Here is a 25135-nt window from a genome sequence, read left to right as displayed (position 1 = left end):
CCCTAGAGGACTCCCAAGATGCATGGTGCTCCTCCAGCCAAACCTCTTTTGGTCATATTGTGTATGCACTGGTGGCAAGAGGCATCATCAAGGGCAACAAAGACAAAATGCCCAGCAAAGGCAGGGCGAGAGGAGACCAGAGGCAGAGGAAGCTGGGGCTCAGGGCTCCAGGAGCCCTTCAACTGAAGAGGCATCTGGCTGGAGACTAGGGGTGCAGACTGAAAGGTAGGAGGCTGACTCCATCTCCTCACCAAATGTAATGGCTATTTTCACAAACAGGACCTTTACTCCTTCAGTGGTCCCTAGTCTTGAGTGGTGGGCCCACCAACAGTGCAGAACTTTCTTCCTTCACCCTTACTTCTAGAGTTCTTTGTGGGGGAGGTGCCGCCAATAACCAGATTCCTTTCCAGAAGCCTTTTCCCCTCCCCACTCCTCCACCAAGAGCTAGTAAGAGGGAGATGGCAGGAGGCAAGATCACTAAGAGGGGCAGTTTTTCTTAATTTCAGGCTTTTTGTATGATCCAAATAACCTTCAGGTCAAGGGCTACATGTTATTAATAGTCAAATTAAATAAACTCTAGCAGGGGCGCCTGGGTGGCTCAGTCAGTTAAGCATCCAACTTTGGCTCAGGTCATGATCTCGCGTTCCCATGTTCGAGTCCCACATCGGGCTCTGTGCTGACAGCTCAGAGCCTGGAGCCTGTTTCAGATTGTGTCTCCCTCTTTCTCTGCCCTTCCCCCACTCACATTCTGTGTCTCTCTCAAAAAATAAACATTAAAAAAACTTAAATGAACTCTAGCAGGGGGGGACCTGGGTGGCTGTCAGTTAAGCATCTGACTTTGGCTCAGGTCATGATCTCGTGCTGCGTGAGTTCAAGCCTCGCATTGGGCTCTGTGCTGACAGCTCACTGGAGCTGTCTTCAGATTCTGAGCCCACTTCAGATTCTGTGTCTCCCTCTTTCTCTGCTCCTCCCCCTGCTTGCGCTCGCACTCTCTCTCTCTCCCAAAAGTAAACATTTTCAAAAACCTAAAAAAAGATGAACTCTAGCAGAAAATGCTTCTATTTCCAAATCTGGCAAGGAGACCAGCAGTCCCCAGTTTGAGATGAACTGAATCTTTAGCTTGGGGACTCAATGAGATTAGCCTTGTTCCAAGTAACCTCCCTTCCTCTGGTTCTGAGGGTGGGAGGTGAGGGATGTAGAGAACCTGGTGATGCCTTTTGCTCTGAAGCGGTCCTACACCTATTACAGGTACAGCTCCAACTGTGATCGGGCTGCAACTCTGTTCAGCTCCGGTATCTCCTCCTCACACCCCACCAGGTCTGTTCCTGCTGCTATTCCCCAGTTGGGAGTCACTTACCATTCAGGACCCTTGGGTTTCTCCCAAAAAGAATGGCGGTGGAGGTGTTTGTGGAACTCTGCTGAGTGTCACGGGGAACTGAATACTGACCCTCCCCCAGGCACAGGGGCCACAGTTGGGGACTGAAGGCCTTTCCTGAATGACCTTAAAACCTCATTCTAGGAACTGGATTACCCGAAGGGGCCCGCAATAGAGTCCAAAAGTTATAGCGCAGCAAGCCCTGATTAATGGGTCCAATGCTTCAGGAAGTTGTGTGACCGGCAGGATAGGGCACTTGGTTCTCCACGTCAGCTTCTCCCAGAGCACTTGCGGTGAAAGAAGGCTATCGGGCTGGAGGTACACACTCCATAGCTCATCTCAGTCCCCTTTTGAATCACTTTTTTTTTCAGAACACTCATGGTAAAGTCAACATCCCAGTATTCAACATAAAGCACAACCAAAGCAAACAAAAGCAAGAAGCATGTGGCTTCTCCCGAAGTTAAAGAGCATCCTGATTTTATGATGCACCAAAAAAAAAAATCCCTTCACCTTCTGGAATGCGTTAGCATTCATTCAATTGTACACATTTACCTTCCCCAGAGTTTAATTACAAGGCCTGAAATTAAATGCCACACGTGTATCAACTACTGATGGAGGGAAATGTTACATTTGGCAAAATTGGTTCCAAAATGAATAAATTATAGAGACTACGCTCTTCCTCTGAGAAAGTACTTGGATTCCTATTCCCCAGGAATAAGAACGAGAGATCCAGCAGGCCTCACAGGCGCTGTAATTCAGATACAATGCACAGAATCACATTGTATCTAGTTCTTAGCACACCCCAGACATCTTAAGGTCTGAAGGTTGGATAAAACTGCGGCCAAGGTCTTCTCTTGGCTTAACAATGCAACTAACAGTCTGGAAGCACAGAAGAATGATCACTGGGCGGTAAGACACCTAGACCAAACCTTTGGCAGAAAGACCGGTACAGATATGATACAGATCCACAATCACACAAAGACACTTTATTAGTTTCCTCTACAAGAGACAGTAAACAGTAACATCAACCTTTTTAACAGAAATCTCAGGTCACTGGAGAGGCCAAATCAATGGGAGGAAGATGAGAATGAGATATTTAAATTAATCAAAAGGCACTACGACCCCACCTAAAACCTACTACCAGGGTGGTAGTGGGCTCAGGAAGATTAAGCTACGGCAGAAACAATCCCATGTAAATGTTAGAGATCACGTAGCAGGGGGTAAGTTTGCTTTCCAGAAGACTGTAGTACAAGGAACATTTGGGCCTGAGAGGGTTATCTGGCCAGGGAAAGGGCAAGATGGCTGAAGGTCAAGTCAAATGGAAAGGAACAGGTACAAAGGAGAATCCAAGGGACACAGTCCCCAAGCAGGGGGTGAAGGATCAGGCTATTTCCTCCCAAGAAGCATTCACTGCCCTGTGTGCTGCCACCCCCCCCCCCCCCCACCACCACCACCAGCGAGCTGCCCGCTGGCTCCTGCTTTACAGGACTCAGCAACCAGAGCTGGGCTGCCTAGGGTTCCTGCTGTAATTTAGCATAGACTTTTGAGAGCTTTTCATAGGTTGGAGGTTGGGGGTTGGGGGATGGGAACTGGGTTGGCTTTGTCACCAGTGGTTTGGAACCAAGGAAACCCTGAAGTATTCACATGCAAAGTAGTCTGAGCTTCCCTCTACAACTTCAAACACCCCTACAACACAACACCCTCTCAAGCCTGGAATCTTGCAGCAGTTCGGCTGTGGTTAAAGCTGCAAAGCTGCGAGGCTCACAGAATCCAAGCTGGAATGAGACAACAGAGGCAGGAAATCCCAGCAGTGAGTCTCAATCCGTCTTTCTCTAATTTAGGAGAAATGCTAATATACCTGATGTGGGGTGTGGAAAGCTACACTGGAGCAAGCTGGGTTTTCTGCTGGATTTTTCATCAAATACCAAGGGAGAACAAGGGGCGGGGTTCACTTTATTTGTAAAAAGCCTCAGCAGTAATTCTATTATAAAGGGACATGGCTGAACAGGTAGGAAACGGACTCCCCGTTGTGAGTTCTCCTGATGGCTTCTGCGAGGATCATTGAGATGTCAATCACCTAGGAAAGTGAGAAAATTGGCAGGTTAAGAACACCCAGACAGAGGACCCACCCTTTTGTAGACACTGAGGAGCAGACCTGTGAGGGTCCTTCCCCTTAAAACAGCTGCACTGTGCTATTTCCCTTCGAGAGCCACACCCAGCCATTCTGCAGCCTTTTTTTTTTTTTACGTTTATTTTTTGAGAGAGAGAGGGAGAGCAAGCATGAGTCAGGGAGGGGCAGAGAGAGAAGGAGACAGAGGATGTGAAGCAGGCTCTGCTGACAGCAGAGAGCCCGACTCGGGGCTCAAACTCACAAACCCATGAGATCATGACCTGAGCTAAAATCAAGAGTCAGACGCTTAACTGACAGCCGCCCAGGTGCTCCTCTGCGTTGTATTTTTATTTATTTATTTTTATTTATTTATTTTTTTTTTTAATTTTTTTTGTTTGACGTTTACTTATTTTTGAGACAGAGAGAGACAGAGCATAAACAGGGGAGGAGCAGAGAGAGAGGGAGACACAGAATTTGAAACAGGCTCCAGGCTCTGAGCTGTCAGCACAGAGCCTGACGCGGGGCTTGAACTCACGGACCGTGAGATCATGACCTGAGCTGAAGTCGGACGCTTAACCGACCAAGCCACCCAGGCGCCCCTGCGTTGTATTTTTAGTATCACCACTTAGGAAAGAGTCAAAGTGCTAATGGAGGAAAACCCCTCACTCAGACTCACCAAGGTGGCGGTGGGTTGACATTTACAAATTCTTATGAATGAAAAAAAAAACAAAACCCATTTAAGCTGAAAAAAAAAAATCCTTAAGGACATGGATGCTCCAATTCTACATATTAATTTCAGAAAGCAAATGGACTACTGTACATTTTAATTAAGCAAGGCCTTGTTCTTTTGATACAACAGCACTCGAACTTTAGTGTCTAATTCCTTGGGGAATTAAAACAGTGGTCCCAGGACCTCTTGGTTGTGCACATCTCAGATGGAGCAAAGGAATCCACATTTTAACAAGGACCGTAGGTAATAAACTTTGTTTCCAGAGCATGCTTTGAGAAACGCTGCCGTCCTAAGGGGTGTACCACTGGTTCAAAGGTTTCACGTTATGTCTGCAGGGGCCAATGGTTAATAGCGACACACACATACTGGAGAGCAAGGACTTGTAAATGTGAGCGGATATCACGATCACTGAGACAGTCTGTTGAAATGTAGCATCCCTGGCGCTCCATCCTCCAGAGGTGCATCTAGCAACTTGAATCTTTTAAACCTGATTTTGTTTTCTTACTTTTGGACCACAGATCCTGATGACAGACTGAGCCCTTAAGAGCAAAGCGGGGAGGCTTCAGAACGTAGACACTCAATTCAATGTATGAACCACCTCCTAAATAAATACTTAGCAGAGTATTTTCCAAGAATCGCATCCTTACCTGTATTTTGGAGCAATGCTTCATCTTATCCTCCTGAGGTATGGTATTGGTGACGACTACTGCTTCAAAGCATGCATTGTTAATGCGGGAAATGGCCGGGCCAGAAAAGATTCCATGAGTCAAGATCGCATAAACTCTGGTGGCTCCAGCTGAGAGAAGTCTAGAGGAAGAAGCAGAGATGCTTTGGATTAATCTCACCTGTCACCATAGGACCTGAGTTCATGGAGAGGAGTGTATTAGTCAGCTTGGGCTGCCATAGCAAAATACCACAGACTGTGTGCCTTCAAAAACAGAACTTTATTTCACAGTCCTGGAGGCCGGGAACCCTAAGATTAATGTGGTGACAGGGTGACCTTCATCCTGAGGCCTCTCCCCGTGGCTTGTTGGCAGCCGCTGTCTCACTGTGCACTCATGTGACCTCTGTGTGCACATATGCATGGGGTAATCAGCTCTCTGGTGTCTGTGCTCACAAGGGCACTATTCCCATCATGATGGTCCCACCCTCGTGACCTCATCTAAACCTAGTGACCTCCCGAAGGCCCCATCTCCAAATATCATCGCACTGGGGGGCCTAGAACCTCAACATATGAATTTTAGGAGGGACACAATTCGGTTCACAGCAAAGACAAATATATGGACTAAGAACTGATCTGAATAGGTTTGGATTAACATAGTGAGACTGGCACAGACTGCTATGGTCAAGGAAATCCATCTCCTTTTTTTCCTGGGCACACAGCTGGACTACCTTTCCCAGCATCTCTTGCATAGTTAGGAGTGACCATATGCCTTAATTCTAGCTATCAGTATGTGGGCAGATACAACGTACACGACTGGTTGGGCTTATAAAAATCTTCCATGGGTGGGGTGCCTGGGTGGCTCAGTCAGTTAAGCATCCAACTTCAGCTCAGGTCATGATCTCACAGTTCGAGCCCCACATCGGGCCCTGTGCTGACAGCTCAGAGCCTGGAGCCTGCTTCAGATTCTGTGTCTCCCTCTCTCTGGCCCTCCCCCACTCATGCTCTCTTTGTCTCTCTCAAAAATAAATAAGAATTAAAAAAAGATTTTTTAAAAAATCTTCCACAGGTGATTCTCCATGCTCTTTTCTCCCTTTCTGGCTGGCCAAAATGGAAATGTCTTCCAAGGTAATCTTGGAAGCCTTATGTTAAAGATGCGGCACTACAAAACCAAAAGAGGAATACTTGCACTGGAGTTAAACCACAAACAAGAACTATCGCATTAACCAACTGACATTTCAGGGAGTTGATCTGTTACAGCATTTAGCATTACCTTAATAATACAAGGACAAAATGAGTTTTGTAAATGTATAGTCCAGGATCCAAATCAGCAATCATTCAGCACACAAATATTTTCTTAGCCCCTATTATATGCCAGGGCCTGTGCCTGGCACAGACACCCAGAGGTTAAGGAAAAATCACGAAAAACTATGCTGTCCACAGTAACGTGGATTATAAACAATGGGGAGCCACTTAAGGTTTTAAAGGAGAGCAGTGATGGTATCTAGCCTTAGTTTTAGACAGATTCGCAAGAGGGGAGGCAGTGTGAGAGAAGACAGACTGGGGAGGTAAGAGATTGATTACCAGCAGCAGAGAGAACAGAGTGAAGGCAGTTTAGAACAGTGCAGGCAAGAGAGGAGAAATAATATGAATGAAGGTGGTAGCAACTAAAATGGACAGTCAAGAGGTAGGAGCAGGGTTTCTGGCTTAGGTAAAATATAAATAGGAAAATACAGTATACCCTGGAACAACATGGGGGTTAGGGGTGTCAACCACCCACCCCCACAGTTGAAAATCTGAGCACAACTTTTGACTCACCCAAATCGTAACTAATACCCTACTGCTGACCAGAAGCCTCATCGATAACATAAAGTCCATTCAGACATATTCTGCATGTTATAGTATATGCTCTATTTTTATTTTATTTAGTTTTATTTATTTATTTATTTAGAGAGAGAGCAAGTGCACAAGTGGAGGGGGGGGGGCAGAAAGAGAGGGAGAGAGAATCCCAAGCAAGCTCCACACAGTCAGCACAGAGCCTGACGCAAGGCTTAGACTCATGAACCATGAGATCATGACCTGAGCCAAAGTCAGACACTTACCCAACAGGCGCCCCATATGCTGTATTTTTACAATAAAATAGGCTAGAGAAAAGAAAATGTTATTAAGAAAATCATAAGGAAGAGAAAATACATTTATAGTCCTCTACTGTATTTATCAAAAAAAAAAAAAAAAGCACAATAAGTGGACTCACACAGTTCAAATCTGTGTTCAAGGGCCAACTGTATAGTCCTGTCTGTTCAGGCCTATACGTTTCTACCTTAATTTGTTTCTTAAAAAAAAAACTATCGGGGGGCGCCTGGGTGGCACAGTCGGTTAAGCATCCGACTTCAGCCAGGTCACGATCTCGCGGTCCGTGAGTTCGAGCCCCGCGTCAGGCTCTGGGCTGATGGCTCGGAGCCTGGAGCCTGTTTCCGATTCTGTATCTCCCTCTCTCTCTGCCCCTCCCCCGTTCATGCTCTGTCTCTCTCTGTCCCAAAAATAAATAAAAAACGTTGAAAAAAAAATTAAAAAAAAAAAACAAAAAAAACTATCGGGGCACCTGGGTGGCTCAGTCGGTTAAGCATCTGACTTCGGCTCAGGTCATGATCTTGCGGTCCGTGAGTTTGAGCCCTGAGTCAGGCTCTGTGCTAACAGCTCAGAGCCTGGAGCCTGTTTCAGACTCTGTGTCTCCCTCTCTCTCTGACCCTCCCCCATTCATGCTCTGTCTCTGTCTCAAAAATAAATAGACGTTAAAAAAAATTAAAAAAAAAAAAACTATCAAGGGGGTGCCTGGGTGGCTCAGTCAGTTAAGCATCCGACTTGGGCTCACGTCATGATCTCGCGGTTCGTGAGTTTGAGCCCCACGTCAGGCTCTGTGTTGATAGCTCAGAGCCTGGAGCTTGCTTCAGATTCTGTCTGTCTGTCTGTCTCTCTCTCTCTCAAAAATAAATAAAACATTAAAACATTTTTAAAAAACAACTATTAAAAGTAGAGTATTCAGAGTGATAAGAACATTTTGGAAATACAGCGGTGATAGTTGCACATACTGCGAATGTATCTAACGCCACTGAATTGTACACTTAATGGTCAGAGTGGCAAATTTATGTTTTATATAGTTGAGCACAGCAAGAAAAAAATAAGTGAATCTTGGGGAAAAATAAAATATTCATCAATTGATGCATATTGCAATTCAAGCCTAGGGTAATAAAAACCTCCCAAAGATAGTTCTTATCCCCCTCAATTCACCTGCAGATAGCAAGCAGTTAGCTTTTCACTTCTAACCACTGGCCCCACCACCTCTCGGCACTCACTTGTCAGCCGCATGGCAGATCGTGCCACAGGTGTCAGCCATGTCATCTACCAGGATGGCCACCCGATCCTTCACATCTCCCACCAGCACCATGCGGTCTACTTCATTGGCCTTCTTCCGTTCTTTGTGAATCAGAGCGAAGTCCACATTCAACCGGTCTGCGATGGAGGTCACTCTGCAAGATAGCGGCGCATTCACAAACAGTGTGTGTGTGTGTGTGTCTCCTAAAGATGCCAACACAGGGACTAAACAGTGGGTTTGTTTTTCAGGGAGACCGCTCTTCGAAACCAAACTGTTCCTGGGGCTGGAAGAAAACAACTCTACTTGACTGGCTTCTCAAAGGCAAACGTCACAAAGCAGGTTTTAGAGACTAATGCATCTGTATCCTGGGATTAGTCAGACTTCAATTATAATTAATTCCGGTTTATAGCAGGGGAGAGCCAGATGCCTCACCAGTCCTGGGAAGCAGCAGGATGCTAAGGCACATTCATTTAATAGACTGGCAGCAGAAGAGGAGAGAGAGAAGACTTCCTTTAGCTAATGCTGGGGGTGCACAGACTGTCTCAACTGGATGCACAGATGTGATGACAAGTGAACCTGAGCCTCTGACAGGTGAGGAGTAAGTCCCCAGCCCATTCCAGTGCCTGTGCATTCAGCTCACCGCGCTTACGCCCAGTGATCCACCAACTGTCAGTGTCAACTGTACATGCACACTGAGCTTGGAAGTTCCTTTTAGGAGCGCTAGAAAGAACACTGTACCAATTAATCAGGAAAATGGGACATCTTGCTTGGACAGCCCGAAGGATCGCCAACAAATCAAAGTGTCTTATTTTTATATTACAAAATAACATAAACCAAACTAGAAAGTGACACAGAAGACAAATCTTTGGTGACAAAGTACCACAGAATTCACTCAGACAGAAATCCATCCCATGTAAATGACAGCACGCTGTTCCAGTAACATGTAGGTCCATGCTCCACTGTGTCATCATCGTGCGTGAAGAAGCCTGTGCTTTGGGTCTTGTTTTTATTTTTTCATTTCAGAGAGTGAGAGAATATTAAGCAGGCTCCAGGCTCAGTACAGAGCCCCATGCAGGGCTTGATCCTACAACCCTGGGATCATGACCTGAGCCAAAATCAACAGTCGGACGCTCAAGTGACTGAGCCACCCAGGCGCCCTGGGTCTTGTTTTTTAATGCAGCACAGATACAACCAGAGCATTATGTCTGATTTCCATTGGGCCTATGGTCACATAACGGAGTTTGTGCTGGACAGGGGAGAGCCTGTGACCATACAATAGAGAACGTGCAAGATCCAAACCACAACCTGAACAGCTTATGTATCCTGATCTAAATAAACCATACCTTGTGTTCCCCATTACTAGAACTGTGTGGGCATAGAACATAAAGAATAACCAATCTCCTTGGAATGTTTACTCATCCAAGACAAATGCATGCTCAATTAGCTCAAGCATCCCAGACTGCCCATACTCCATGGCCAACAAAATCAAAGACTGACAGGGGACACCTGAGTGGCTCAGTCAGTTAAGCTTCTGACTTCGGCTCAGGTCATGGTCCCACAGTTCGTGGGTTCTAGCCCTGTATCAGGCTCTGTGCTGACAGGGCAGAGCCTAGAGCCTGCTTTGGATTTTGTGTCTCCCTCTTTCTCTGCCCCTCCCCTGCTCGAGTTATCACATTCTCTCAAAAATAAACATTAAAAAAAAATCAGTGACTGACAAAGCAGGAAGGGCTGGAAAAAGTCACTCCCTACACCATGGAGGGGAAAACTCTGTGCAAACCACAATCACACAGGGACCTCTACCTACTCCCAAAACCCTGCCAAGACCAAACTGATAGCTACTCACTCAGCAAATCCTCCACTATGGAAAGAGAATTATAAACACACACACACAGAGTGGTCATGTGGCAATATGTCACCTAGTAAAGGCAGTTTTCCTATACCCAACTTTGGAAAGAAGATCTTGGCTTATTTGTTTCAAACACAACTATTTTCTAAGTCCCATGGCAAGATGTGAAAATAATGCCCAACAAGTTAAGACAAGTTTGACAACTGCCATTAGGGGGATGTTTTTTTGGCTCTGTCGCTTTTACAGATGATAACGAGCGATTACATGAGACTCACAGAGCCACACATCTGGCTGGATAACGGAACTCAAGTGCTCAGCTTATCAGTTCTGTTGGAGTTACTGAAATAAAGAGGTTGTGGAGAAACAGTCATTGAAGATTTGAATGGCCTTTAGAAAGATTGGAATTCGCTTTCCCCAATCATCTGTGTTTTGTAGCCTCTTCATTCTATTTCCACAACAAGAAGAACATGTGTCAGACTTTTGAATGCATTACTAATGAGTGATCCACTAAGGAAATCAAGAGCTCTTAGTCGGCACCATGTGAGCTGTGAAGCACTGAAACTGGCAATGCCTGGCAATCAGTTTGTTTAAAATGTTAAGGTCTTGGTTTTAAATATAAAGTTACCACATTTTATTTTCCCTCCTGCTTAATGTCTCAATGCCAGGATTAACACGGGTCAAACAAACAGCATCATGAGGGGCGTAAAAGCCTATTTGTCCAATAATAGCACGTGGTTCGATAGCTGGTGCCATTCACTGGAAACCCCAATTTCCCAGCCTTCTGGATGGGTTCACAGTGGTGTTGCTTGCTAGCTCTGTGGTGCCAAGTTACTAATGGGTTTCAGTCAAGCCTACAATACTGCAACTACTTAAGGACCCCCTCTAGGCTGCCTTGTCTTTCTGTCACTTTCTGGCAGTGACTCAGGCCAGTAAAACTATGTCCAGCTCGTGTCCCAGCTACTGATACACCCATTCTGAAGTATACATGACCCTTGAAAGACATGGGTTTCAACTGTGCAGGTCCACTTATAAATAGATTTTTCTTGATGCAGTACCATGCTGTGAATGTATTCTCTCAACAACAGTTTCTTTTCTTTAGCTTGCTTTGTTGTAATACTATCTATAACACACGTAAAATACAAATTGTGTTAATTGACTGTTTATGTTTTTGGTGACACTTCTGGTCAACAGCTGGCTATTAGTAGTTAAGTTCTGAGGTGGTCAAAAGTTATATGCGGATTTTGGAGTTCATGGGGCAGGGGGTGGGGAGGTCGATGCCCCTAATCCCCATGCTGTTCAAGGGTCAACTGAACTTAAAAACTGTCACTTGCTAGAAAAATGTCAACTTTCTGACATAGCTGTCTGAAAGATAGCCCCAGTATTGTGAGAACAATGCACATTTTGGTCATACCTCTTAGCTCCACCAGCATCGGGGGAGACAATAGTGCAGTTCCTCCACTCGGAGATGTTTTCCCTGATCCATTTCAGGACAGCTGGCTCCGCGTACAAATTGTCCACTGGGATATCAAAAAAGCCCTGTAGAAAGAAGCTGAGTCACTTTTGCTCTCTTTTTGTGCTCTTCGATTTATAAATGACTAATACAAAGAGGATAATAACTGGCCCAAAGAATACCTTCCTGTGACATTCAAACTGATTAGAAGGCATGCTCAGTGTAGCAGATTAAAAATGGCTTCTCAAACCTGGGCTGGCCAAGAGAATCCCGGCCAAGAGGGGCAAGGCCTGACTTCAGCTAACCCACAATTGACTGCAGGACCATGAAAGAGCCCTTGGGAAGAACGGCCAAGTTCATCCAATACCGCAACTGCCCAGTCAATGTGGAGACCCATGAGGTAATACTTATTGCCTTATTCCATCAAATGTTGGGCTGGTCTGTTAGGGAACAAAAGCTAACTGCTAAACCAGTTAGAAGACACTTTGATACGTAAACTTAGTGGAATGTATTTATAATAAATGGTCACAGAGAGTAACTGGTAAAAGATCTCTGTTCTAATACTAGTTGCTACAGATTAGTTGCATTTCTCAACAAATCTGTTCCTCTTCGATAAAATGGGTATAATCAGGGGCACCTGGGTGGTGCAGTCAGTTAAGTGTATGACTTTGGCTCAGGTCATGATCTCACGGTTTGTGGGTTTGAGCCCCTACATTGGACTCTCTGCAGTCAGTGCAGACCCCGCTTTGTACCCTCTGTCCCTCTACTCACGTGCACGCACATTCTCTCTCTCTCAAAAATAAATAATAACACGTTTAAAAAATGGGCATAACCACCTACCCTGTGTACCTCACTGGATTGCCATAAGCCTCCAATGATGATTTGAAAGTCCCTTTAAATAGTCCAAAATACAAAGGAATGCTGTGTTCCCCTTACTCTGTGTTTATGCTAGAAAGTAGATTCTGATATCTGTGGCTCTAAATTTAATGATGACAACAGTTCCCAATTACTGAGCACCTATCCTGGGCCAGGCATTTATACCATAAATTTAATACTCACAATAACAACGCAGTGTGTGTTCAGAGTAGTTAAATAATCTGTGTAAGGTTACAAAGCTGGTAAGTGTCAGCCAATATTCAAACTAGGTCTGAACCCAAAGTCCATGTTCTTCTCAGAATACCAGACCACCTCCCTTATCCAACCACTCCAAATGACTGAGATCATAAACAATGCTTAAGGTGAGGATGTTTAAAATGGTGTCGATGTCTAGTTTATTTGAGCTGTCTTTGGGCAGGTTTTTGCTTCTGTGCACTCTTAGCATTATAAGCTCTCTCCTCCCCACACCCCCTGCTTTCTAATGCTGAATATTTAGCTTCCAGATACCTGAATCTGAGAGGCATGCAGGTCCATGGTGATAATATGATCTGCGCCTGCTACAGAGAGCATGTTTGCAACAAGCTTGGCTGAGATTGGAGCCCGGCTCTAAATGGAGGGGACGAAAGAAGGACAAAAAACCAAAAAGCCATTTTGAGAAACAATTCATTTGCTCAAGAAACATTTGCTTACTGTGCACCTACTATGTTTACGGCACCATGCTACCAGGAAATTCATAGCACGTGCCATGGCCACGGACTATATGAGTAAATTGCAATCTAGCACAAATATTAAGTGGAATATCACTTTTCCAAATCAGGATACATATTTCAGAGAAGAAAAATACCTTCCTACCTTTTGTTTTCTTAATGTACAAATTTTCAGCCTATTTAAGAGTTTTAATGCTCAATTATTCAAACTAGGCTGACTTAAAAAATCTTTTTCACAAGAATTATTAAAATCTCTTTTGACACATACATATGCAAACCTGTATTGCATCTAACATGTCAAAACTTAAAAGACAGATCACAGAATGGAAATTCTAGTTTATTGTGCAAATTACACCACTTGCTTACTCATCTTGAGGTCAATATTCCAGCAACTTCAACCTCCTTAAATGACAGATAAACACACCTGCTGCACGATAAACTAGCAAAGCCCATGCCCTTTATACTCTGTAGGAGCACTATAGTCTCAGAATAAAAATGTCTGGCCTTCTCCCAGACACTGTACGTAAAATTTGGGCACTGACTGTTAGAACAGACCTGCAAAGTTTTATACATGTACCTTAACCTCTAATATACCAGATAAATAAGGGGAGATATGCATGTGTATAATGAGACCAGGTATTCATGTAACTGACTTCAAGTTTTATGACGAGGGTCCCAGAGGATCTACCAGTTTAAAAAATATTCTACTCCACGGTAGCTGGTGCTTAGTCCTCTTGATACAATTAAAAAGTCACAGTGAGCTGAGAGTCACAGATGTATGATGAAGAAATACAGACTACAAAGATGTTGATTTATATAAACCAATCACATGTCAATTGTTTTGAACACTGGGTAATACCTAAGAGAACGTGATTAAAAAAAACAACAATATCCTCTAAATATGTATCTGAGAATTAAGGAAGTTTTTTTGTGACTCTGGGCATGTGCTTCTTCTGATTAAAACAAACAAAAAATTTTTTTAAAGTAGATTCTGCTCCCACCTTATCCTTCTTGTCCTGCCGGGCATACGGAAAGCATGGGATGACTGCGGTAACCCGGCTGGCTGAAGCGATCTTGCAGGCGTTAATCATGATCAAAAGCTCCATTAGATTGTCATTTATTTCGCCACAACCACTCTGAACAATGTAGACATCCTCTCCACGTACACTTTCGCCAATTTCCACACTACAACGAGAAAGGAATGAAAACAAAAAACAGATTTTAAAGCACCATACTACACTTCTACAGACAGTACGGCCTAAAAAGTATAACTTCCCTACTAGTATGCTGTTAATGAGTTCTAGCTGCACATGGTCACTGATCCCCTCAGACTTTGGGAGATCCCCAGGAGGAGACCCTGTTCCAGAAGCAGTTTACTGCCTCAGTTTACGCCAGTGTACTATACAAATATTACCTATTGTTACATGAGACATGGCATGAAAAAGACTGGCTAAAGAACTTACAAGTAACCGGACCATAATTTCAGTGAGCTGCCTGTGTCTCATTACGTACAGGAATAGGACATGTGCATGCAAATTGGATACAGAGCCTGTGACTGTCACAATCCACGTATAACAAAAGTAGAAAGATCATGTGAGGAATGAATCACGCTACTGTTCTATAACGATGCCTTCTATGGAAGCCAGTACCACATCTACCATATTGGCACTTCACTCAACAAACAGTAAATGTTCATATGCCAGTCACTGTGCTAAGTGCCAGGGACATATGGAGAATAAAACAGATGTGGTCCTTGCCTCCATTTTATGCGAACTGTATTCTTTCCAATTAGTATGTCTTGTTTAAAAAATATTCCACAGGAAGTTAATTATGGAGTAGGGCTACACTTTACCATAAAATGAAAGTTTTAATATCCATGCTTGGATTGTTACCAAGAATAACTTATAATTAAAAAATCATAACCTTCGTGACACCTCAGAGCAACACCATTTCCCCCAATTAATCCTGTAGGTGAGGTGGGGGTATTTGTGTGTGTGTGCGTGTGTGTGTGCGCGTGTGTGTGTGTGTGTGTGTTACGTAGCGTGTATCAACCAGGAGTAGGTTAGAATTGTGGATAACTCCTACTGATCAAGAGAAAAACTTCAACAGGAGAGAATTCCATTGCCAGAAGCAGCTAATATAGGGAGACAGTTATATTTATTCTTTTCCAATTCAAGTAACAATTAATTTTAAAAAGAATGAGGTTGGGTGCATGGGTGGCTCAGCTGGTTAAGTATCCGACTTTGGCTCAGGTCATGATCTCCCCATCGGTGAGTTTGAGCCCTGCATCGGGCTCTGTGCTGACAGCTGGAAGCCTGGAGCCTGCTTCAGAAAATAGGTCTCTGTCTCTCTCTGCCCCACCCCCACTCGCACTCTGTCTCTCTCTTAAAAATAAACATTAAAAAAATAAAAATAAAAAATAAAAAGAATGGGGTTAGTTTACATTGTAAAGCAAGACAAATAAAAGCAAATGGTAAAAATCAAACCAGAAACCAATTAGAACAGGGAAGCTGAGATTCCTGGTAGCCAGAACAAAGAAGAAAACCCATTAGTTTGGGATATCTGGAGATAAACCTTCTTCAGGCACTGAATTAAAGACGTATTTTATACTGGGGATCCTTATGTTAAAAGTGCATGATTTGCTCAATAATTAATATCAATAAAGTAAAAAATGGGCAAAATAAACCTGAAGTAAGCAGAAGAAAATTAACCATAACAGCAGAAATCAATGAAACCAAAAACAATAGAGAAAAACCAATGAAACACAAAGCTGGTTCTTGGGGGAAGGGGAATTTAAAAAACTGGTTAAGCCTTGGGGCACCTGGCTAGCCCAGTCAGATGAGCATGCGGCTCTTAATCTCAGGGTCCTGAGTTCGAGCCCCACATTGGGTGCAGAGATTGCTTAAATAAATAAACTTTTTAAAAAAAAAATTAAAACAATGGATGTCTCTAAGACTGACCAAAAACAGCTTCACTGGAGAGTTCTACCAAACATCTGAAGAATTCACACGAATTGTGCACCATCTTTTCTAGAACGCAGATGAGGAGGGAATACTTTCCAATGCATTTTACAAGGCCAGTAGTAGTGAGCCACCAAAACCAGACAAAGGCAACATAAGGAAAATACAGAGAGGGAGAAGAGAGGTGGATGTGGTTATGACAGGATGGAGCCTTGTGGTGACAGGATGGTTTTGTATTTTGACTGCATCAATGTCCATATCCTGCTTCTTGTGTCACACTACAGTTTTGCAAGAAAACTCTAGTTTGGAATGACTATGGCTGGGAGCTTTGGGAAAACTGGGTAAGGGGTACACAGAACGTCTTGGCATCATATCTCACAATTACCTGTGGATCTACAACTATCTCAAAATTTGATTTGAACACAGAAGCGCATTATCATGCTTTGTGCATACTTGAGTAAATAATGCATTAACTGTGGCCCTCAGTGAAAGCTGAAGTCACAGAAATGTAGCTAAAAACAAAAGCATTTCTGCATTAAGTCAAAGAACCTAGTCCAGTTGTATAATGTTCTGAGAAACTGTGTAATACTGTGAGGGAATCTGGAAAACTCTGGGCTTTTTGATTTGTGAGATAGCTCATCTCAAAGATTTTCTCCCTAGCTCACTATGTATCAGTCACATGGCCTTCCTTAACATTCCCTGCTCACATCATTGCCTTGCACTTCTTCCCACTTATCTGGGATGCTCTTCCTACAACTAGCTGGTTTATTTCTCAGGACTTCAATCAAAGTATCTCCTCTGACCCTCTTACCAAAAAAAGTGACTTCCCTGAGAAGCAAAAGATCAAAAGTGACTTAAAAATAATCAACCAATTAAAATATATATATGGACCTTGTATGCAAACCAATTCAAGCAAACAGAGAAGAAAAGCACCCACAATTATGAGGCAAGGAAATGTGAACACTGTGTATTTGATATTAAGAGATTGCTGTTAACATTTTGAGGCAAGAAAATGGTACTGTGGTTACTAAAATGCACAAGGGCAATATACTATCTAGGCTTGTTTCAAAGTAATTGTGGGTGTGCATGGAAGGGGGAATAACAGATGAAAACAAGATTAAACCAGGAACTGAGAACTGCTGAACTGGGTGATGGGTACCTTGGGGGAAACCACTATACTCTTCTACTTCTGCGTGTTTGAAATGTTTCATAATAAAGTGACCCTCCCCAGTCATTCCCTCACCACCTCAGTTATTATCTTCAAAAACACCTATCATAACTTGTTATCACTTTATTTTGTAAACACTTGTTTTACTGCCTGTCTCTTTCACTAGAACATAAGCTCCGCAAAGGCAGGGACCAGATCTGTTGCACTCTTCTGTATCCCCAGCCAGCCAGTGCCTCTAGGGCACAAACAATGAATGAATGAATATCCGGCAGGACTAGGATGCCGCTCGGTATCCACTCAAGATACTGTGAACCTTCTGCAGGTGTTACTATTGAGAAAATTTAGGAGATGGAATTCTATTGTTCCTCACAAAGTAACTCACTTCACACTGGAGGCAATGGGTCCAACATGTTTCTTTAAAATATTTTGATAAATCTGTTCATACCCTCTTCACAGATACACAGCTGGCAGAGATTTCATTTTGGGTGGAACTACATACAACCTGTTGGGAGCACCAAAATACGACAGCTACGAAGAATTTTGCAGCAGGATCCTGAAATACTGATACCGAGGCAACAGAATAAATGATATAGCAATTTTGTGGACCCTGGCTTAGCCAAGTTGACATCTGTTAATCACCAAGGTCAGCCTTAAAAAACAATGGACTCTGGGGGAGCCTGGGTGGCTTAGTCAGTTAAGCGTCCAAACTTTGGCTCAGGTCACGATCTCAGGGTTCATGAGTTTGAGCCCCGTGTCGGGCTCCATGCTGACGGCTCAGAGTCTGGAGCCTGCTTGGGATTCTGTGTCTCCTTCTCTCTCTGCCCCTCCCCTGCTTGTGTTCTCCCTCTCTCAAAAATAAATAAACATTAAAAAAAAAAAACAATGGAGTCTGTAGGCAACCTTAACTACGCCAATGCCAAAATTACATTCTGAAGACATTCTTCAAAATTCAAATGGACAAGCAGGAGGGAGCCAGGGAGCACTTTCTGTGAGAGTAACTTCCATGTTTTCCAAAGGACAGGTCCTAGAATGGCACTGACCAATCTGGGAGTCATTGGATTTGTGTGGTTATGGAGTGCCTAAAATGTCACTAGTGACAGAGGAACTGAATTGAGATGTGCTACAAGCATACAATACACACTCTATTCATTGTGAAGGTGGGAGAAATAAAAGGAAAACGTATCTCAATTTCAAAGTTGCTTATGTGCTGAAATTATCATATTTTTGGATATACTGGGATAAGTAAAATATACTAAAAATGTAAAAAACACAATGGACAAGGCTAAGTCACACCTCCTGGAGGAGAACGCGCTCTGCAGGTTTCTCATTGTGGTAGGCCCAAACAAGAGACAGCGAGCGGTGTTTAAGGGACTTCTCAGATCTCCTTCACTAACACTGCCCACCCTTTAAGAAGTTCCAGTCCACAAGAGTCCCTTCTATGTTTTATGGTGCACAATTCCGGGGTCTGGACCAAGTATTTCAAATACCTGAGCAACTTCAAAACTCAAGAAAAATTTAATCCCGCCCACAGGTGTGGGGTGAGCCCCATACCTCACCTCCTTGAGGAAGATCTCCATTTCCCTGGGGGAGAACAAAGGTCAGGCACACTGATTTCCAGGAAAGTCACCTCTATCCTCTACATGTGATATGGAAGGCCTATGGCTCTTATTCCAGTCAAGAACACAGAATATCATCTGTGGTCCAGACATACACTCAACCCAGAACCAGGTGGTGTTGATTAGGAATTTAAACAAAAGATCCAAGAGGCTAAGAGAAGGGCTAATTATCTATTCCAAAGCTTTGTTTTCAAGTAAGACCAGAAAACAACACATGATGGCTTATCTCTCTTTACAAATGCCTAAACTATCATAAGTAATATTAAAAATACCCATAATAATTGCTTACATTGTTCCTTATGTTACTCAATATCATTATTTAAGGATCCCACCCATGAAATTCCCAGAATTTTGTGCCTGGAGGTATCTAAAGAGTTTCATGATACTCAGTTGGTTAAGCATCTGACTCTTGATTTTGGCTCAGGTCACGATCTCACCATGTGAGATCCAACCGGTGAGATCCAGCCCCTTGCTGGATGTGGAGCCTGCTTAAGATTCCCGGTCTCCCACTCCCTCTGCCCCTCCCCTGCTCATGCTGTTCTGTCTCTCTCTCAAAAAAAAAAAAAAAAAAAAAGAAAAGAAAAACTACATAATCCACTGCAAGTGGCTTTATCTCTTTGGCTACCAGGAAGCCAAGGGATGCAGTTAAAGTAACACTAGACTGCAGTAACTACCTTGTGCCAAATTCTTGGCACAATTATGATAGGCCTTTGCTCTGGAAAGCTTCTGAAGCATCTATTTAACAAATCGTGTGACTATCATGAAACACACTTCAAATTCTTTCTTGAAAGCAGCTAAAGTATTAATTATAAAATTAAATTATCACTGCCAAGTTAAACATGAGAGACCATTTGTTACATACATAGATTTAGCAGAGGTATGCCTTTAAAAATCATACTGTAACATCATATAAGGTTTGAATAATAATTTTTATAAAAGGACCAGCTCACCACCCAACACAATTGCTAGTAACACTTTTGTGTTATCATATTACCCGATTATAGTCAACCAACAGTTCAGCCATTTCCCAAAACCAAATTTAGGACTAAATCCTGAAGCATAGAAAGGTGTTATGACCAGACATGTATCTAGCAACTTGAAAATTTTATTTATTTAACTATATGCAAAATAAAGCAGTGTAAGTAAAACTAGGACACTGCCTTATTTTACTGTGTATTCTAATCTCACTAATCAAGATCAATCTTGTCCCTCCAGTAGTATTATAAGGTACAGACTTTCAGAAAGCCTTCAAATACCTGCAAACTACACTCCTATTATACAGCTTGGTCAATCAATAGTTCAGTGAGTCCTCAAAAAATCTTAGTATTATTTCTATGGTTTCCTCTAAGTCTAAGAAATGATAAATTAGGCAGTGATTGATGGTAGAACAGCTGTGGCTAAAACCTGTTTGCTTTTAATGTAATTTATCAGGTGGAAAGACCTAGTTTAGCAATTTAAAGGGTAACACTCCGTGTTCTCTCCCTCTAGCTACTAACGGTGTGTTCTCCAAATGGCTTTGGGCCAATCATTCCCCCAATCTTCTGGCAAGGCCAGGCTGGCTATGTCCATCCAATAAGAAAAACCGCTTCTCCTTTATCTTTACTTTAGCATCAGTGCATCTAACCAGCATGGAACGCTAAGAAACACAATAGGAAATAGAGCAAAATCTAAAAGGCAGATAGTCGTCTTAAGAAACTCTCAAGAATTTAGATGGAGATGTTGGCATGTGCAAAATGCAAGGGATTAACTAACCAAGGGATGTGGTTCTTAAGAAAATCCTAGACAATCAAAGTTAAAGTCCTCCCCCCTCTGAGCCTATCCACAGTAACCAAATAAACCAAAGCTATTTCTTGATATTGAAGAGAATCAAAAAAACATCAAAAACTTTAATTTATTCTTAAGTTTTAAAAGCCAGATGAGATATTCCGTCAACAAAAATAGTAAGCAATAGTACCCAGTATTGGGCAAGTTACTTAACCTCTGAATCTTAGTTCCTTCATCCATAAAATGGGGATAGTAACTTCTCAGCAGGGTAGAGGGGATTAGAAATGTATAAAGTACTTAGCATAGGAACTAGCACCTCTTAAGCACTCATTATACATTAATTACTATTAATGTGATTATTGCCGATGAGAGCAGAAATTGGGTGAACTTTTCTAGAGGGCAATTTGGTAACACGTTATCAGTTGCCTGAAAAATGGCATCTACCCCTTAACTTGGTAACTCCCCTTCTAGGGATTTGTCCTAAGGAAATGGACAAAGATTTGTGTTCAAAGGTTTTTATGTAAAAGCATTAGTCAACAACGGGAAATATCTACTAGAAGGGACTCAGTTATCTAAAATTATGGTAAAACTGTAAGAAGACCAGAACAGCTATTTAAAACCATGTAGACTAAATATTAAGGGGATAAATTATTCAAAATATATTGCTAAGTGATGAAAGCCATAGATACCTTACATTTTTGGAAAAGTACATAAACACACAAAATATCTGGAAGGTCATAAATCAAAATGTGAAGAGCTGATCTTGGGTGGTGGCGGCACTAGCTGGGAGGTCTTTTTTCCCCTTTGTCCTCTTCTGTAGTTTCTGCAATACCATCACCACAACTGCTTACCAACATCCACTGTGCATTTATTGGGTTGGACAATGTTCTAATTTATCTCATTTAATCTGCACAATAATTCTATGGGTAGCTATTACTTTACAGGTGAGGCAAAGAAAAGCTAAGATTTCAAATGCAGGTTCTCTGATTCCAGAGCCTGAGCTTCTAATCTCTCTTATCTATTTGTGTGCAATACACCCACCTATATGTATGTTTCCTGCGTAACTGGACAGCAAGGGAGGCTCCTGAGTCGACAAGTAATGCCACTCTGCTTGAGAGAGCAGCAACCCCTGTGATTCTGCCAAATAGCAAAACTGTCTCATTTGAGGATGGGCTCTGCAGTTCTCCATCTGATGACCCAGAGTACCCACTGAGCTGCTCTGTCTATGCCTTCAGAGCCCAAGAGTCACACAGGGCAGTAGTTACCATTTCTACAGTGCAGAAGAGCCAAAGGTGGGGATGGGAGATGGAAGGGGGAAGCTCCACAGGCAACATACTCAATTATGTTCAATGAAGATTTCAGAACACCTAGGGAACCAAAAAGCTATTAAGCCTGAAACGAGGAAACCAAACCAGTCAGCCATTTTCCACATTGGGCTTAATCTTAACCAATGTTTCCAAGCATGCCTCTGTCCAGCTGTTTAAAAATGAAACCAGCCTGATTTCAGAAGTAGATGGGGATTGCTGATGAATCCAGATCGGTCAGAACACTGAATTGTTCTCGTCCTCCCCCTCTCCCAATATAGTTTCAGGTTCTAGAGTATTGCATTATGACAGAGGGTGAAGGGTTAACACAAAGAAAAATAAGGTCTTTGGATTTTACCTAGAAGTCTAGGAAGAGGATTTAATAACCAAAGTTCTCTAAGGGGGGCAAAAAAACCCTCTAAATGAAAATCATTCTTGTCCCCACCTGTATTGCCACATGCAAAGTCTGGTCCTGTATGGTTTCATTACTAGGGTGTCATAATGGTGTGGTCAAAGCTAAAGACAGCAGCTTGGCCAGCCTCTTCTAAGGTATTGCCTAGTTACAGGTGGTGTCAGTGTTTGCACTATCATCTGCATCACAACCAGCGGTACAACAATCAAGTATCCAGAAGGAAGCTGTCCACTACAGATGAATGCTTTTATAAGCAGATCTAGAAAGGATAGGGGAGTTACACTTCCATAGTAAGTTTAAAGAAAGAAAAAAAAAGGGAAAAAAAGCATTTAGGAAAAAATGTTGAAAGTAACCTTAACTAATTAAACTGACCATTAGACTTGGTGTAAACTTTCCCCTTACTAGTTGACTGCATCCCTAAGACTGTGGGCACAGCTCTGATTTGATCAACAGGATCACAAAACACAAAGTATACCTATCAGAACCAGAAGATTCTACGTTTAGGTGGAAGGTGCATTGAAAGGATGAAATAACTAAGTTATCTTTTAAGATGGCCCCAAGGTGCAGGAGGAGGTTGGGAGTGGGGGGAGGGAGCACGTTTAATTAGCAAGGCAATGAAAAAAATTCCAGCTGCAATGTTACTATGAAATTCCGGTTTTCCACTGTATTATCTTTCCTCCATTATCTTAACACTCTGCGATGAAAACTGTTTCCTAAAATCCCCACAACAGCGCTAAGAGGAGTGGACGAGTTCAGGAGAGACTTTGCTACTGAAAAATACGTTTCTGTATCATCTGTACCAGTATCCGCACTAGGAAAGGTCAAGGATTCCAGAACTAAGGTTCCCCAAAATTTTTGGATGGCTCAAGCTGAGATGCTGGCAATCAGGATGCAGAGTTAATGCATCACTTTATTTGATCAACTAGATTTAACTTAAGTATGGCTCCGATTCTAAAGATGTGAAAAGCCAACGCTTGCCAATCCAAGGGAAGTCCTTAGTAATCATTTTGGCGCCCTCAGTACGTATGTCAATTTCCTTCAAAACGAAACCCGACCGACACCATTTCGAATTGAAAAGCTGCTTCTTAGACTCTAAAGTAAACACCAGGAGGGCTTATTACGCAGTAAGGTTCTCCCAAGCAAGCCGGTCCAAGAGTTAAAGTGAACCCAGTCCAGTCTGGATAGCTCAACAGCGAAGCGACAAAGCCACGTGTCCCCTTGGCCGAGGCTAAGCGTCTTTCCCTTCCCGTCGCTCTAGGCAGCCACTACCCCGCCTTGGGTCCTCCAGCCCTTGACTTCAAACCCGACAGCTTCGCCTCATGCTCCATCTTGACTCCACCCCACCTCACGGTGAGAATGAACGTGACCCTCCCGCGAGAGGTAAAATAACGGAAACAGCCCGTGGGGCACGCTTGCCACAGAGCTGCCCCTTCCCCTTCCCCCCCTCCCCGCGGTCCCTCAGAACTCACGCGGCGGCCCCATTCCCCCTACCCTCTGCCACCCAAGCGGGGTCCCTGCCGCCCCGGGTTGGGGTCCCAACTTCGCCCTTACCAGGTCTCTTGGTTGCTGAATTTCTTAGTCACCACCTTGCCTAGCTCCAGGCCCAGGCGGTCAGCAATTTTCTGGGATAAGTCTTGGTGGGAACTGCCGCTGAAGATTTTAATATTCGGCATCTTGGCCAACCACCCTAGGCACTCTCTGCTCAGCGATCACTGTTGCTGCCGAGACCGGAACCGAAGTCGGCCCACAGACTCAAGTCCTAACCGCTTCGCGTTGCTACTCCGCCATCTTACATTCCCGCCGGGCGTGCGGCTCTAAATTGCCCAGCGCCAGGAAGGCGGGGTCAGCAAAGAAATCCACACCCCACCCGCCCTGATTAGCTGAACGGGAGCGAGGGGCGGGTCCTCACTGTGGCTCTTGCCTGCCTCCAGTTGTCTCAGGTATTGGCTGGAGGCCACGAAAGGGGTGAGGCTAAGGTATAGCCCCGCCCCCTGTAGCCAGGCAGTGGGTGAGAGCTGGCTCAGGAGCGCCAAAGCAAACCACGTTTGATTGGGGAGTGCAGGGATGCTGGTGACGCATAGTGCCAGATCTTTCTCGCAAGCGGGAAATCAGACACGCTTTTTTTTTTTTCCCTTCAGTGCCAGAAATTAAGTCTGGCTCTGGTTTACAGTTCCTTTTAAGAAAATCTGTTTATCAGGATGGCAGCCAGTTTGTCAGAATGAAGGGGAGGTTTCTGAACAAGAGTTTGCATATTTCTGAACGTGATTTTTATCTCCTTATAAGGATAGGGCTGAATTAAAGCACGTTTACATCACAGAGAGACACCCGTACCACAGGTGCATTCAAAGGGCATGCTTACCTTTTGCAACTGTACTGTGTTGCCTTTGCCTGGAAGACAAGTCCCGAGGGGAAAGTGACTGAGGGCATGTCACCTCAATTACACAGAGACACGGCAAGAGAAAGTTGTGTTTTGTCTCAGATGCTGAGACCAAGTGTGTTCAAACAAGTAAAGGAGTGTGGATCTTCCAAAATATCTTGCTGATAAAGATCCGATTTATCTAACCCTTGGAAAGGAGAGGAAATTAAATATATGTATGGGACTTGAGATAAAGAACCCTGAAGGAATCAGAAAACCTAGTTTTTGGTCTTATCTGCCTCATGGGAGCCTCACTGTCATGTCTGCATGTTGCTAATATGGCCTTTTACACCACGTTTTATTATTTTTATGATGATGCTTGCTAACTGGACCAAAGAGAGCCTTTATTCTGACACCACATTTTCAG

General features: G+C 43.4%; 1 protein-coding gene across 1 annotated transcript; it reads right to left on the bottom strand.

The window, feature by feature from the left end:
• Positions 1–2341: 2341 nt before the first annotated feature.
• Positions 2342–24180, bottom strand: PRPS1 (phosphoribosyl pyrophosphate synthetase 1). The gene is made up of 7 exons (XM_058712850.1): positions 23904–24180; positions 14130–14313; positions 12929–13027; positions 11507–11631; positions 8230–8403; positions 4863–5022; positions 2342–3452 (listed from the first exon to the last, which is right to left on the bottom strand). Exons 1-7 carry the CDS (start codon positions 24023–24025, stop codon positions 3360–3362), a joined length of 957 nt encoding a protein of 318 aa, XP_058568833.1. The 5' UTR covers positions 24026–24180; the 3' UTR covers positions 2342–3359.
• Positions 24181–25135: the final 955 nt, after the last annotated feature.

Source organism: Neofelis nebulosa, chromosome X (assembly GCF_028018385.1).
Source record: "Neofelis nebulosa isolate mNeoNeb1 chromosome X, mNeoNeb1.pri, whole genome shotgun sequence".
NCBI lineage: Eukaryota > Metazoa > Chordata > Mammalia > Carnivora > Felidae > Neofelis > Neofelis nebulosa.
This window is presented reverse-complemented; position numbering and strand designations above follow the sequence as displayed.